This window comes from Tursiops truncatus, chromosome 3 (genome assembly GCF_011762595.2).
Source record: "Tursiops truncatus isolate mTurTru1 chromosome 3, mTurTru1.mat.Y, whole genome shotgun sequence".
Lineage (NCBI taxonomy): Eukaryota > Metazoa > Chordata > Mammalia > Artiodactyla > Delphinidae > Tursiops > Tursiops truncatus.
Genome location: NC_047036.1, coordinates 170,467,119 through 170,481,842, shown reverse-complemented (window position 1 = coordinate 170,481,842; position 14,724 = coordinate 170,467,119). Strand labels below are relative to the sequence as shown.

At 61.2% G+C, this 14,724-nt stretch overlaps 1 protein-coding gene across 2 annotated transcripts; it reads left to right on the top strand.

The window, feature by feature from the left end:
- Positions 1-2,396: 2,396 nt before the first annotated feature.
- RPS15 (ribosomal protein S15) lies at positions 2,397-4,195 on the top strand. 2 transcript variants are annotated; one of them, XM_033854909.2, is made up of 4 exons: positions 2,397-2,456; positions 2,843-2,928; positions 3,732-3,966; positions 4,050-4,195. In XM_033854909.2, exons 1-4 carry the CDS (start codon positions 2,454-2,456, stop codon positions 4,161-4,163), a joined length of 438 nt encoding a protein of 145 aa, XP_033710800.1. In that variant the 5' UTR covers positions 2,397-2,453; the 3' UTR covers positions 4,164-4,195. The 2 variants fall into 2 exon arrangements, with proteins under 2 accessions (XP_033710800.1, XP_033710799.1); XM_033854908.2 differs by having other exon boundaries at positions 2,439-2,468.
- The last annotated feature ends 10,529 nt before the right edge of the window (positions 4,196-14,724 follow it).

Genomic DNA, 14,724 nt, shown 5'->3' with positions numbered 1-14,724 from the left:
ATGGCTCCAGTGTGCCAGGCTTGAGAATGCGGTGAACTAGACAGCCGGAGAGCCCCAGCCCAGTGCACTTTGCGGGGAAAGGGAAGCTTGGCTCAGCCCAGAAAGCCAGTGAAACGGGCATCTTCTCCCCCAGACCCAAGACGACCCTCCAAGACTGCACCCCTCCTCCTCCCATCCCTCCGGTTCACAGAAGCAGCAGGGTCAGGCAGAGTGGGGGGCCTCGTGCCCGCACCCTCCAGTCCCCACCGCGTGTCGTTGCATTGTTAAAAGTTAGCTCCTTACATCAGCAAGATGAATTCTCTGCAAAATTACAGTCTCTTGGCCAAAGGGTGCCGTGCAATCATTTAAGGGGCTTCCAGCCAGCCAGGAGCTCCCAGGACCACGTTTGCCTCCGTAAACTTGGGCAAGCCCGCTTCGCACCTTCACACCCTGATTGACACTTCCTGCAGTCCCAAACACAGTGATTGTACCCCACTGGGGCACGGAGGGACGTCCCCTCCTTCGCGTGAAGCCTAATTGGTTACTGCCCCTCCCGCCCCGCCCCGTTGTGGAAATGGCTGAGGAGGGCTCAGACTTCCCGTCCCCTCCAGGCCAGCCCCAGCTCCCCCCAAAGCCACTTGGTCGGTAGGGGGCCGGAGACAATCACCTCGTGCCCCACACGCAAACTGAGTGAGGGCAAACTGAGTGAGGCGCGGTGGAGTCATGTGGCGGGGGGAGGGGAGGGCATTGGCCTTTTCTCTTGTTTTATCTTCTCATTCCTACCTCAGGGCCTTTGCACATTCACTCCCTCTTCCAGGACCTCAGTCTCCCTGCAGGGCTGATTGCATCCTCTATTCATGGGGCTTACTCCTGCCAAATGTTTAACTGTTTTCTATGTATCACGTCTTTTTGTTCTTGTATGCCTCTGTTACGGCTTTCTTTTGCATTCAGTGACTATTTTCTAGTGTAGCTAGAAAATTAATTCTTTTAATTTTTTTCATCGTGCTTTTTGAGTTTTTTAGGGGTTGTTCTATAGTTTACCACACACATCTGTTGGGTTGCTTTTTACTGTGACAAAATACAAGATTGGTAGGGAACTTCCCTGGTGGTCCAGTGGCTAAGACTCCACACTTTCACTGCAGGGGGCACAGGTTTGATCCCTGGTCAGGGAACTAAGATCCACATGCCACGCAGCCAAAAAAAAAAAATTAAAAAAATACAAGATTGGCCATTTTAAACTACTTGTTAAGTGCACAGCTCAGTGGCCTTAAGTACATGCACATTGTTGTGCAACCATCCCCGCCCCCGCATCCATCTCCAGAACTTTCTCTTCCCAAACTGAAACTCTTAACTCCCCATCCTCCTCTCCTAGCCCCTGACCCCCACCATCTACTTCCTGCCTCTATGGATTTGGGTCCTCTGGGGACCTCACATGGGTGGGAATATACAGTATTTTGTCCTTCTATGTCTGGATTCTCTCATTGATGTCCTCAAGTTCCATCCACATTGTAGCATGTGTCAAAATTTCCTTCCTTTTTAAGGCTCAATTATATTTCACTGTGTGGGTGGACCTCATTGTGTTTATCCCTCATTCATGGATGGACACTTGGGTTGTTTCCACCTTTTGGCTACTGTGAATCATGCTGCTGTGAACATGGGTGTGCAAATCTGTTGGAGTCCCTGCTTTCAGTTCTTTGGGGTATGCACGCAGGAGTGGGACTGCTGGGCCACATGGTACCACATACAACTTAATGTACCAGAATTGCCTTCAGATGGACACTTGTTCCAGTGACTATTGGAAGCGTACTCCTATATAGCTCTCATCCCTCGGCCCGTCCTTGCTCTTCTTGTTAGGCATATCACATGTTATGTGTTGCAAACCTAGCACTGCAATGTTGCAGTTGTTACTTTATATCGATATAAGTTCGTCTGTTAAAGGCTGGCTGGTCCCTATCAGGGAAGCCGTTTCTGACCATCTGTGCAAAGCCTGTGTCCCAACCCCCCGAGTTTCCTTTTGGATAAGATATCTGTATGACCTTGTTTCTTACGGGTCTGTCTCGCCCGCTGGGACGCGAGCTCCCTAGGGGAGGGCCAGTCCCGAACCCAGACAGCGCGCTTACTGCAAACAGGCACTCCATAAACACTTTTTTACGTGGATTTCATTATGGAGATTAAGGAGCACGAATATGAGTTTCCAAAACGGGCGGCGACGCGTCTCACGTCCCCCAGTTGAGGAAGGGGCTCCCAAATACTAGGCGGCCGGCTCCAGCCTGAGGGGTCCGAGCACCCAAGGTTGGCAGAGGCTCCTTTATTCCTCGCAGCCAGCACTCTGGCCTCCGGACAGCAGAGGGCGCGCGTCCTCCGTTGGGAAAGCGGAAGCGCGCGCGCGCGCAGCCCGGGGGCGGGGCACGTGAGAGGCCGCGAGATAACTGCGCAGGCGCAGAAAGGACGATCCTTTCTGAAGACCCGACCAGATGGTGAGTGTCACGGTTAGTGTGTCTGTTCCGGGCCCATCCGGCGCCATCCGAGCTCTGGCCGCGCAGTGGAGGCCGGGGTCAGGCCGCGCGGCTGCGGCAGCCTCCTGCAGGCCTCTGGAACCGCCTCCGGACATGGGGGCGCGGGGCGGGCCTGCTGGGTGTCGGAACGACCCGGGGCAGGGAAGGCCTGTGTCGGCCCGCTTGTCCCAGCCGAGCCCCCGTAGCCCCGGGCCGCCCCAGGACGGGCCCGAGGTGGTGCGCCCCGTGGGCTTCCGTGCCCGGGAGGGCCGCACGTTTCTCGGCGGGAGCCGCGGGCCCGGTTATGCCGCCGCAGGCTGGGAGATGGGTCTCGGGGTCCCCGCTCACCAGTATCCCGGCCCGCGCAGGCGGAAGTGGAGCAGAAGAAGAAGCGGACCTTCCGCAAGTTCACCTACCGCGGCGTGGACCTCGACCAGCTGCTGGACATGTCCTAGTAAGTGGCGGCCGGGCAGGGGAGGGGGATGGCGGCGGCGGGGGTGCCCGAGGGCTGGGGGCTGCAGCCTGATCTGCGGCTGCGGCCGTAGACCGTGTGTAAAGGAGAGGGCGGGGCTGCGTGCGGATAAAACTCCACGTGGAGACGTTGAGGATCGAATTTAAAAGGATTTCTACGCGTCCTCTTTGGACGTGTTTTCGTCCACTCGGAAATGTAAATGCTGTCCTAGCTCGCGAGCCTCTTGAGATCGGGCAGCTGCAGGCTGGGATTTGGTACGTGGGCGGGAGTTTGCCGATCCCTGGTCTAAGGTTTGGTTGGAGGAGCTGGAAGCTTTTAGGCAGGGTGGGTGCGACGACCTGGCCCCCAGATGGGGAGAGAGGCTTGCGGACAGCCAGGGACGCCTTTTTTCCTGGAGGTGTACGCGGGTCTGGTTCGGAGGGGGCCGGCTTCCTGGGGGCACAGCACAGGGTCCTCGTTGGCTGTGGGTTTCTCAGGGTGGCCCCGCTCCTGGGTTTTTGAGGCCTTCGGGGCAGAGCAGTTTGCCCGTGAAGTTCGGCGGCTCCGCCGCCTCACCTGAGCTACCTCTTTTCCTGACTCGGCTTCCTTGTTTGTAGACAGCGGGGGGCGGGGAGGCGGTTCTTGAACCGGAGGGCTTTATCCCGAACATTCGGCGCGGGTGCCGTGGGCCCTGGCCGGGCTGCGAGTGTTGCTTTGGGGGCCCTACGGGAAGCGGGCGTGTCAGTGGGTGGGCGGTGGGGGTGAGCCGGGTCTCAGGCCTCCCGCTCTGTGCGCTGTGCCTGCAGTGAGCAGCTGATGCAGCTATACAGCGCGCGGCAGCGGCGGCGGCTGAACCGCGGCCTCCGGAGGAAGCAGCACTCGCTACTGAAGCGGCTGCGCAAGGCCAAGAAGGAGGCGCCGCCCATGGAGAAGCCGGAGGTGGTGAAGACGCACCTGCGCGACATGATCATCCTGCCCGAGATGGTGGGCAGCATGGTGGGCGTCTACAATGGCAAGACTTTCAACCAGGTGGAAATCAAGGTGCGTGTGGGCTGTGCTGGGCCGGGGTGGGCGGGGCGTGGCCACCCACGCCCACCTGACCACCCTGCTCCCTTCCTCCTCAGCCTGAGATGATCGGCCACTACCTAGGCGAGTTCTCCATCACCTACAAGCCTGTGAAGCACGGCCGGCCCGGCATTGGGGCCACCCACTCCTCCCGCTTCATCCCCCTTAAATAGCCTGCTGGCCAATAAAGGTAGAGACTTGTCTAGTCCCGAGTGCGACCAGTCCTTCCCACGTGTGGTGCTTCCGGTCCACCCCCCAGGGAAGGGGGCTGGGCCTGGTCACAAAACCTGGAGGCTCAGGTGGGTCACGGGCCATTGTTGGACAGCGTGTGGCCCTGGGTTTCCTGCTGTAGACACAGCCCCTCGGGTAGGCTGAGGCTAGGGAACGGGTGGGTTGGGCTCTGTGCTAAGTCCCGGGATGTCCGGGGGCCTGCGCTGCCTGCATCGGTGCCTCCTCTTGGCTCTCCCTGTGCTCCTGATCAGCTTCCGAAAACCACAGTAACCCCGGGGCCCCGAGCCTTGGATTGAGCCTTCCTGGGGTGTCCTGTGGGTGGGGTCTCCACCGTGTTCCCTAAGTCTTCCTCGTCAGATCTTGTTTCCTTCACGATGGGAGAGATGGCAGATGCCCCAGTGGATGGACAGGCACCGTGACTGTCCAAGCAGCAGTGAGGCCCTAAGGGGTCCCTATGACTTGCTGATGGGATGTGGAAGAAAGTGAATGGGACTCCCAGGTTCTGGCCTGAGCTACTGGAAGGCTGGAGTTGCCATCAGCCAAGGTGGGGAGCAGGGAGGTGTCCTGCAAGTGGCCTTTAGGCACCCAAGTCTGCACCTCAGTTTAGAATGTGAGGGGCGGCCACAGTCCAGCCATGGAGGCGGGGAGGAGATGGTTGAAAGGAGCTTCTCCCCCTGTGACTGCTGCTCTAGGCTCCTTTTCCGGAATTTCAGTTTTAACGTAATTTGCTTGTACTGTTATATCTTGGTCTGGAGTTGAATTGAACAGAAAGCACAGCTCATCCTGTGTAACCTCGAGTGGAGAAGGCAGGAGACAGATTGCATGACGGGATTAAGCACTCGGGTTGGCCCAGTTTGGCAGAAGGACCCAAGTGCTGAGACTAGATTCTCTGCAGTCTGTCTCATGTCCCTGATTCATGGAGGGCTCCTTTAAACCCTTAAGGAGAAGAGAGCAACCCGTTAGGAACAGGGCTGATGTATAAACAGACAGACGTCAAAATGCTGCTGGACCTCTAGTTCCTAACACGCACATGCCAAGAGCCAGAGCCCTGCAGAAACCATGAGCTTCCGTGGGCTGAGAAAGGACAGGTGGGCCTGACCTACACCTGGCAGAAGGGAAGGATGAGTGCGGAAGGCAGCCCGTGGGTCTAGCTCACTAGATAGGACACCTGGGTGATGGCAAAGGTGAGAAGTGAGGGGCTGGCAGCCCATTCAATGGATAGAACACTGACACACTTGTGGATGGCCCCCTGAACCTGATAGGGCTTCAGAAGAACCAGCTAGAAACTTGAATACATCACGTGAGGCTTGGGTGTCGGGTGAGATTAGCTGTCTGCCTCGCAGTGAGTTTAAAGGACTTTGTGAGGGCTGCCGTGGAAGGTCTCTGGGCAACATGGACCAGATTCACTTCAGTCAGAACAGGACCTGCCTGCCCGGCCCCACAACTGGAAAGCAAGTAAGTAGGTAGCCTCCCTCCACTGTAGTCTCAGTTGTCTTTTTGGAAATTCCATAATTTAAAAGAGCAATTGGGCTTTACCTGGTGGCGTAGTGGTTAAAAATCCGCCTGCCAACGCAGGGGACACCGGTTACAGCCCTGGTGGGGAAAGATCCCACATACTGTGGAGCAACTAAGCCCTGCGCCACAACTACTGAGCCCGCGCGCCTAGAGCCCGTGCTCCACAACGAGAGAAGCCACCACAATGAGAAGCCCGTGCACTGCAACGAAGAGTAGCCCCTGCTCGCCACAACTGGAGAAAGCCTGTGCAGTAACAAAGACCCAGCGCAGCCAAAACAACAAAGGACTTCCCTGGTGGCGCAGTGTTTAAGAACCTGCCTGCCAGTGCGGGGGACATGGGTCCAAGCCCTGGTCCAGGAAGATCCCACATGCTGTCCATGTGCCACAACTACTGAGCCTGTGCTCTAGAGCCCATGAGCCACAACTACTGAAGTCCGGGAGTCCTAGAGCCTGTGCTCTGCAACAAGAGAAACCACCGCAACGAGAAGCCCATGTGCCGCAACTAGAGAAAGCCCGCGTGCAGCAACAAAGACCAACACAGCCATAAGTAAATCAAATATTTTAAAAAGGAAAGATAAAGCAATTGCGGAAGTAAACACGTTTTTTACATTGAATTGGAAGAGTAGAGAGGAATGCCCTGGGCAAATCCGACCCTTCGCAGGGAGGTGGTTTTTGACACTGAGCACGAAAAGCTGTACAAACGTGCGTAACTTTGGAGCTGCTAGGCCCTCCTGCAGGAGCAAAATGCATGTGCCAGGGGTGTGAGCCCCTCCATCTTGCGGAGTGGAGCAGTGCTGGTGGAAGTGGGGATGGGTGCTGCAAACATTGCCATCTGTTTGTAAATAAAGTGTTATTGGCACACAGACATACCCATTCATATTCATTCCGGTGCTTTCCTGGCCTGCGGAGTCGAAGTTACTGACTGAACCTTTAGCACAGAGTTTCTTGTTTTGTAAAAATGAGCAGGACCCTCCCTGGGACAGCAGCATTGGTGTAACCCCTCATCAGGCCCCCCATAACCAGGGTCACCTTTTGAGCGTTCACAGGAAGCTTTCAGCCTGGCCACCACAGGTCACCTGGGTGGGCTTAGGGCAGGAGTGGCAATGATCATCACTTTAATTTTCTGCAGTTTGTATAATAGTTACGTAAGATTAGGAGATTGCATATTAGTATTGTATCGAACACCTTGTCTTATCCAGACTGCGGCGCGTACTGTAGCCGCCAGGTGGCGCCTGAATCTTGGAGTACTATCGGGGCGGTACAGGGCGAGGCAGGAGTCCTTGTAGACCCGGACGTCCCCGCCCAGCCCTTCTGTCTGGTGGCGGCCCGGGCTCCGCCTTCAGGCCGCGCTACGTTCCTGCTTCTTTGTCCCGTCCCTCCTGAATCTGTCCTGGGCCCCTGAAGCCTGCGCGCCATCTCCACCATCTCAGAGGCAACTCCCTCGCTGGGGCTCGGGGCTCTACACCCCTCTCCCACCCCCGTCGGTCAGCTAGCTTCAGAACCTAACTTGGGTCTGCCGCTTCCCACCGCCCCACTGCTACCACCCTGGCCAGCCCTCCACCATCTCCCACCTGGACGTCAATTTAATGCGTGTCATCCTCCTGGGATCTCCCCAGGCTCCAGAAGAACGCCCAGGGTCCGCCGTGGCCCAGGAAGCCCCGCCCCGCGCTGTTCCTCGGCCTCTCCCAACCAGTTCCCACCTCCCAGCCTTCCCACGGGCTCCGCTCTCCGCCGGACCCCCTTCCCGCTGATTCCCGGCACGTGCTTGCGGAGGCCGGCCCTCACCATCCCGGCCACAGTAGCGCCCCTTTCTCTCGCCGCTTGTTCTCTACTCCCCAGGACTTAGCAGAGCTCGTGATAACGCCCCCTCCGCCACCCCCACCGTCCCTTTCCATACCCCCCTCTCCCATCCCTCCCCACCCCACACCATCCTCCCCATCTCCCCCACCCCACCCCTCCCGGACGCCCTCAGTCGTCCCGGACCCCGCCTCGTCTCCCGGCACCTCCCACGGCCTGTTCTCCCCGAAGCCGCCAGAGGGCGCGTGTGAGCAGCGAGCGGGGCGAGTCCCTGCTCTGCCCGCCGCCCTGGGGGCTGGCTCCCTCGTCCCCCCACCCCGGCGCTGCACGGCCTGACCCGCCCAGTCTCCTCCTCGTCCTCACCTCCTGCCCCTCCCTTTATGCTAGCGGTTGATTCTGCCGGGATGCTCTTCTCTCTTGGATCACCCCTCAGGTCTCCACTCAAGTGCCCTTCCTAGTAGCCCCCCACGCCCCCCACCTCCCCTGCTGTTTCCTCCTCAGCGCCTACTTCTAGCCAACATGTTCTCCTGTTGACTATCGGTCCCTCTCCCCCCCAGTGTCAGCTTCCCACGGGCAGGGGTTTTGACTATTTTGTTCACTGCGTAGGGCCCAGCACGCAGTAGGTGTTTAGTAAGTGTTTGGTAAATGACTGAAAGTTGGTTTACGTGTGGTGTCGCCCACCAGTCCTCCGCGTGCCCAGCGCCCAGTTCAGAGCCCGGCAAGCAGCAGGCGCGCAGTCAACGTTTGCTGAATGACTAATGAACGGAACGCGCGGCCCCGGCCACTGCAGGGACACTGTCCAAGCGGGCAGCCGACTGAGGCCGAAGGGCGGCGCCCCCCTACGTCCCTTAGAGATCTCTGCCCTCCAAGGGGACCCCTCCTACCCCGGGCCCACTTCCCAACACCGGACCGCCTCTCCAGCTCCCGTGAGAGCCCCTCCCTGCTCTTCCCCCGCCCCCAGGGACCCCTCCCGCGCCTCTCTAGGGCTCCCCAACCCCGTTGGACCCCCGCCCCTCCCCCCTCCTTCTCCGCTCACGCTGGTCCCCGCCCCCATCTCCCTCACTCGGTGTCTCCTCACGCCGCCCCTCCCAAGTCCTCAGTCCCTCGAGACTCCCTTCCCCCGCCCGGGAGGGCCCCCCAGTTCCCCCCTCTTTCGCCCCCTTCGCGTTAGAGTCCCCGCCTGCCCCGCCGTGTGACCCCCTCTCAGTCCCTTGCTCCGCGCAGGCGCAGGCTTCCCGGCCCGTCCCTCCCACCCCCACCCCCGGCGGCCGAGGGGCGGGGCGCAGACTGATTGAGGCGGCCGCGACTCCATGGGGCTCCTGGGGCTGCTGAGCCTGCTGCACTCGGCCTTCTTCGGGGACCAGGTAGGGCGCGGGGGTCCCGGCCGCGGGGCGTGGGGTCTGGCCGTGGGCGCGGCTGGGGCGGGAGAGCCGCAGCCCGGAATGGGGTGAGGACCGCGGGAACGGTGGTCGCGGCAGCGGGAGGCGCAAGGGCACGCGCAGGGAATCGCCAAGGGTCTGGGGTCTCGCGCAGTCGCTGTGGAGACCGTTGCCAGGGAAACCGCCTCAGGTTGTTCGCAGGGCTGGCAGCCCCTCCCCCGCGCCGCAGCCACAACCCCCCCCCACTCCGGGTTTGCGCAGGCGCCGCCACGCCGGGCCCAGCCTTCTGCCTCCGAGACAGACCCCCGGACCCCTCCTCATTGCGCAGACCAGAAGACTGGCTACGGCGGGAGGGCTGCGGCGGGGGCGCTGCGGCGAGGACTCGCTCTGCCGAGGCTCCGCCGTGCGCGGGCGGGTGGGGGACCGTGCCACGCCCTACAGCTCTCCAGGCCTCAGTTTCCCCTTCTGGCCGCAGAGCGTAGGGCTGACTTAGATGTTCGCCCACGCGGATGTCCATAGTAATATCCATCCCACCGGGCCCGAGCGCTTTGCTGGCCTCCGAAATCTGAATTCTGGGCCTATAACATCCCCTCTTTAAGAGAAACTGAGGCTGGGAGGGTGCTGCGGGGAGCCCAAGGTCACGCCTCGAGCTGGGCTGGAGCCTGAGCGCGGGGCGGAGGCGCCCGCAGAGGGCACAGCCCAGAGGCCGGCGGGAGCTGTCCGCGGTGCTGAAGGGGCCTCAAGCCCGTCCGCTTCACGCCCGGGAAACTGAGGCCCAGAACCGTGGTCAGGCGACCCATCCCGGGTCGGGATTCGGGGACGCGGCCTGGACCAGCCGGCCCCACCCCTCCCCCACCTCCAGTGGCATTCTCTCCTCACCTGTCAGGGCCCTGCCCAGTCACTCAGCCTGAGCCCGTCTCTGTGATCTCATGACCACCTGCTGCCTTCCTGCTCCCTTGTCCCCCACCCCCATCCAGCTCCGAGTCGGGGGACGCTCCTGGTTCCGCCCCCGGCCCCTGACACGGCGGAGGCTCAATGGGGAAGGGGGGGGGCGAATCAAGGGGGCAGAGATGCCCGGGGTCAGGCTCAGAAGGCCCAAGAATGAACCTGGCTGTGTGCCAGGCTCGGGGGGCGTTGTTTTATGGTGGCGATGGGGAGAATCGAGCCCTGTGCGGTAGAGGGAGCAGACGATACCAGGGAGGGAGACTGGGAAGAGGCCCCCCACTAGGCCTGGGCACCCCGAGATTGGGCCTGGGGTCCTGAGAGGCTCTGAGGGTTCCGAAGGCTCTTGTCTTTCTAGAATTTACAGTGATGCCCGATTCTGGCTGTGGCTCAAAGATTTACAGGGTCAAGGATTTGGGGTGGTGTCAGGGACGTGATGTTCCAGAGGCTTGCGGACAAGGGCATTTTGCCTTGGGGTCTCAGCCCTCATGTGCTCTCAACCTTCCAGGCCCCAGCCCCACCCAGAGTGGTGAGGAACGCCCAGGGAGGGCCTGGCTGGGCTTGCGCATGAACTCAAGCAACGTGCTCCCTGCCCTGAGCGTCAGTTTTCCCCTGTGAATGAGGACAAGACTGGCCATTGGACCCTCCAAGCCCCCTGCCAGCTCTAACGTTCTGGCTGAGAGGGGCCTGGAGAGCAGTGGCATCTAAGACTGGATGGGGGAGCTGAGACTTCGTCCCATGGGGGTTGGGGCAGGGATTCTCTAACCACCTCCCAGTGAACAAAATGGGAAACTGAGGCCATGCCCCAGGTCATGCAGGGGAGTCAAGGTGGAGCTGAAGTCGGCCCTGGGCTCTGTCCTCTCCCCGCCCCCATTCCAGCTTTGCCCAGTCTGCCCTGCTTTCCCGTGGTCAGCTCAGCCCCAGGACTCCTCCTTCTCTAAACGCCTCATCAGTTCCCTGGTCCAGCCCCACCACCGAAGTCCATATGCCTTGAGTGGGCTCTGATCTCTCCTGGCTCCAGGCATTGTATGTGCTGTTCCCTCAGCCTGGAATGCTTTTCCCCTCCTTGATCCCATGCCCAGCTCTGATTCATGCTGAAGAGGCCCAGCACCGGTGTCCCCTTCTAGTGCAGCCTTCCCAGCCTCTGGAAAGAGCCCTTCTGCCCATTGCACTCACTCCCGGGTCCCACAGGCTGGGGGCGGCTGTGTTTGGCTCCGGAGGCTCTGGAACACGCAAGGTCCAAGTTCTTTCGGCGCCCCCAGTGTTTTTATCCTAGGGTGGGACACAAGGGGCCTCCTGCAGCCGGCTCAACAGGAGACACCATGGTAGCCGTGGTCCTTGTGTCCTTGGCTGCCCCTCCTGTCCTGTCCTTCCCTGCACCAGCCCTTACAAAGGCTGCAGCCACCTCCCCATTTTACAGAGGGAGAAACTGAGGGTCTCCAGGTGAACGACTTGCCCTGGCCCCCCAGCCAAGAGAAGACAGAGGCAAGCCCCAAAGCCATGTCATGTCTCCTTCGTCCTTTGGGCAGCAGGCGGCCTGAGCTGCAGCTGCAGATTCGGCCTCTGGGTGTTAAACCCTCAAGTGGCCTCCGGAGACCCACTGACGATCTGAGACAGCTGGGGACGGGTACTCCTGGGAGCCCAGCCCCCTCCCTCCTCTGGCTTCCCTTGTGCAAGGGTGAATTATGGGTCCCACAGGGGACAGACACAGAGAGTCAGAGATTCAGAGAATGTAGGAAGGGCCATGGAGTCACGGAGGCGCTGACACTCTGCCAGGCAGGGGGACAGGGAGAGATGTAGGGTCCCAGCGTGCCTGCCCATCCCCCACGCTCACTCCCCATGTCAGCCAGGACGCTCGACGGGGTGGTCCAGCTAGATCCCCAACCCTGGCCTGCCCTGACCCATCGGATCCAGGCCAGGCCGTATCCGTGGGGAGGGGCTTCCTGCCCCGCCCCTGGAGCTTCCCTCCCTCCACCCTAAGGTTCTGATGTAACACCCAAAACTGGATGGCTTACACTCAAATTCTGCAGATCCAGCCACTGCAGGTTCTGAAACGCCATTTCACCCCGAATGGAGTGGAGGACACAAGGTCATGGTCATTGGGAGGCTCCCTTCCCTAAGGGGGATTCACCCATACACACACGCACGCACACACACACACACACCCCGCCGAACCCGCTCGGAGGCCCGAAGCCCCGCAGCCGCCGGCGGTCCCAGCCCCGGGCCGCCATTGGCTGTTGCCATGGCACCAGCCCATCTTCCCGTGCCGCCATTGGCCGCCGCGCCTGCATCCCGCATCCTCCCCCGCGCGCTGTGGTCTCGCCCAGCGCCCGGAGTGGCGGCGCCGCCTGGCGAGGCCCGGACTGGGCTTTGTCTAACGCGGAGTCCTCGTCCGCCCCGCCGAAACCCCGGAGCCCTGGAGCCCGCGCCCCGCGGCCGCCCCAGCCCCGGAGGACTGGGAACTTGGGCGGAGCCGGCGTAGCTGCGCGGAGGGAGGAACCCCCAGGCCCTCGGCACCGCAGCCAGCCCAACCCCAGTGAGATAAAGTAAGCGGGCGCCTTCCCTGGGTGGAGGGCAGCGCGGGTGCGGCCTCCGCCTTGCCGGAGTCTCTGTCCTTTTCTCTCTGCCGCGCCTGTAAGCACACAGGCTGGAGCCTCCGTTTCTTCAGGGCGGAGCCAGAGGAGAAACTGTGTCCCAGGGAGGTGGGCGTCTGCGTCGCTGCAGTTGATCCCATGCGAACACCCACTCACAGGTGTCAATACCCAGACCTCCCAGAGTCTTCGGACAAGCCACTGTGTGTCTTGGGGAATGGTGCTGCACCTCTCTGGGTGGCAGCTTAACTAGAGGACGTGCGGCCCCTCACTGTCATTCAGACAAAACCCCTAGCTATTGGTGCTTTCCTATCGGTGCACACATCTCGGATGCGGTCCCCCGAGGCAGCCTGGGGGTGAGGGGCAGACAGGAGGGAGGAGGTGGCCTGTGACGATGGCAGGAGTTAGGAGAGGTGCTCCGGGCAGGAGAACTGCATGTGAAATGGCCTGGGGGAAAGAGAGCTGCCGGTGGCAGTGATGCGGGCTGTAAGCAGAGGGCTCACAGCTTATGCTGAGGGCACTGGGGAGCCGTGGAGGCATTGGCGCAGGGGAGAAATGGAATCCAACTCGCAACTTGCCCTCTGTCTGTGCATGAAAAGGGGATGTGGGAGGCCGGGAAGAGGCTGGCGAGGCTGCCCCGGGAGGGGCCAGCTGGGTAGAGCTTGAGGGGCTGGTGGGAGTGTGGTGTTGGGGACCCAGGTTGGAATGGGAGGGAGCCTGATGCGTGGCCCTGCTACCAAGTTCAGTCTGATGGGGACGCAGGAGTGACCACTGGGTCACTCCTGTGGGGGGAGTGAAAGGTCTGAGGCTCGGTCTGGGCCATTCCAGAAGAGCCCCTTGGGGGCAGCCTGGGGAGAGGGCCCCAGGAGGGGTCTGGGTTTGCCGAGTGGGAGGGGCATGCACGGGACTAGTGCTTCCCCCTGGCTGGGCATGGCATGGTGGCCTCAGCCAGGACACAGGGCCCCAGCCGGACCCCAGGGATCTTGCCACAGCGCCAGTGGGTCCTGATCCCCAGCTGGGACCCCCGACTGAGCCTCGGGCAGGATCAGTATCAGGGTAAGAGAGGGGACTGTGGTCCTCAGGCGCCAGCCTCCCCCACCTGACACACTGTCACCCATGGGACTGTCCTGTCTGCTCCATGACCACCATCCCACCTGGCCCTCTAGTCGGCCCATAAGATAAGCCTGGTAGACCGAGTTCTCCCCATTCCTCAGATGTGCAAACCGAGGCCTGCAGCGGGGGAGGGGCTTGTGTGCTTCCAGCACTGCCTGGACTTGTGACCACTTCCAGGACGGTCTCTGGGTCCCAGTCATGCCTGCTGCGTCCCCCCAGGCCCAGTTTCTCTCTCTGGGAACAGTCGAATGCTGATCCTTGAGGCTCAAGGCTCAGGACTGTGACAAGGTGTCAGATGACAAGGCCAGGCACGCAGAAGGTCCTCTGAGTGGTTAGAATGGACTGACTCCTCCTTGGGGCCGAGCCCCCCCTACCCCTACTCCAGGCCCAGCTGTGCCCACAGTGGGTGGGGGGGCTCCTGGGGGGAAGGAGAGGGAGAATGAGTGAGCGAGTGAAGGAATGGGTGTGCCCCGGTGGTGGAGGGAGAGGGAAGGGGCAGGTGCCCCCCTGTGGGCAGGGGCGGCTGACTGATTTGGGGAGGGGGCTCAGGCAGGCAGGGGGAGGGGGCTCCCAGGGAGGAGGTGGCGGAGGGGATGGGCTGCCATTGGTGCATCTCAGACAAAGGCGGAGGGAGGGGGTGAGGGCTGATGGGAAGGGAACAAAGAGGAAAGGGGGGCCGGTGGTGGGACGGCTCGGTCAAGATGGCCAAGCCAGGGAGGAGACACCGGCTAGCTGGACAGAGGGAGGAGGCTGGGCTGTAGCAAGAAGGGCAGCCAGACACACAAAGAGCAAGTGGCAGTGGCGGCTCCAGGGACGGGGGCAGGGGCCTCCGGGGGCTCTAGGGACAGAGCGCTGACCGGAGGGGCATCAGGGCCGAGCAGGTAGCTACTCCGGATCCAGCCGCTGCTGGAGGGGGTGTCCGGGCTGCAGACCCCCAGGATGACTACGGTGGGTTTGTGTCTGGCTGGCTGGCTGTCCAGCTGCTGGGGCCACCATCAGCCCGTCCATCGCTTTCTTAGAACCTTCACGGCGTTCTTATTGGCCAGCATCTGGGCCAGCTGGTAGTCTGTCCACCCAGCCTCTGGGCGGCTGTGCTCATTCAGGAGAGGGTCTTGGCTGTACGTCCATCTGTCTGTTTGTCTCTCTCTCTCTGGCTGTGTGTCTCT

Coding starts and splice junctions, on each gene's coding strand:
- RPS15 (XM_033854908.2), top strand. Junction 2,929..3,731: donor CAGCTGCTGGACATGTCCTA/GTAAGTGGCGGC, acceptor CTGTGCCTGCAG/TGAGCAGCTGATGCAGCTAT. Junction 3,967..4,049: donor TCAACCAGGTGGAAATCAAG/GTGCGTGTGGGC, acceptor CTTCCTCCTCAG/CCTGAGATGATCGGCCACTA.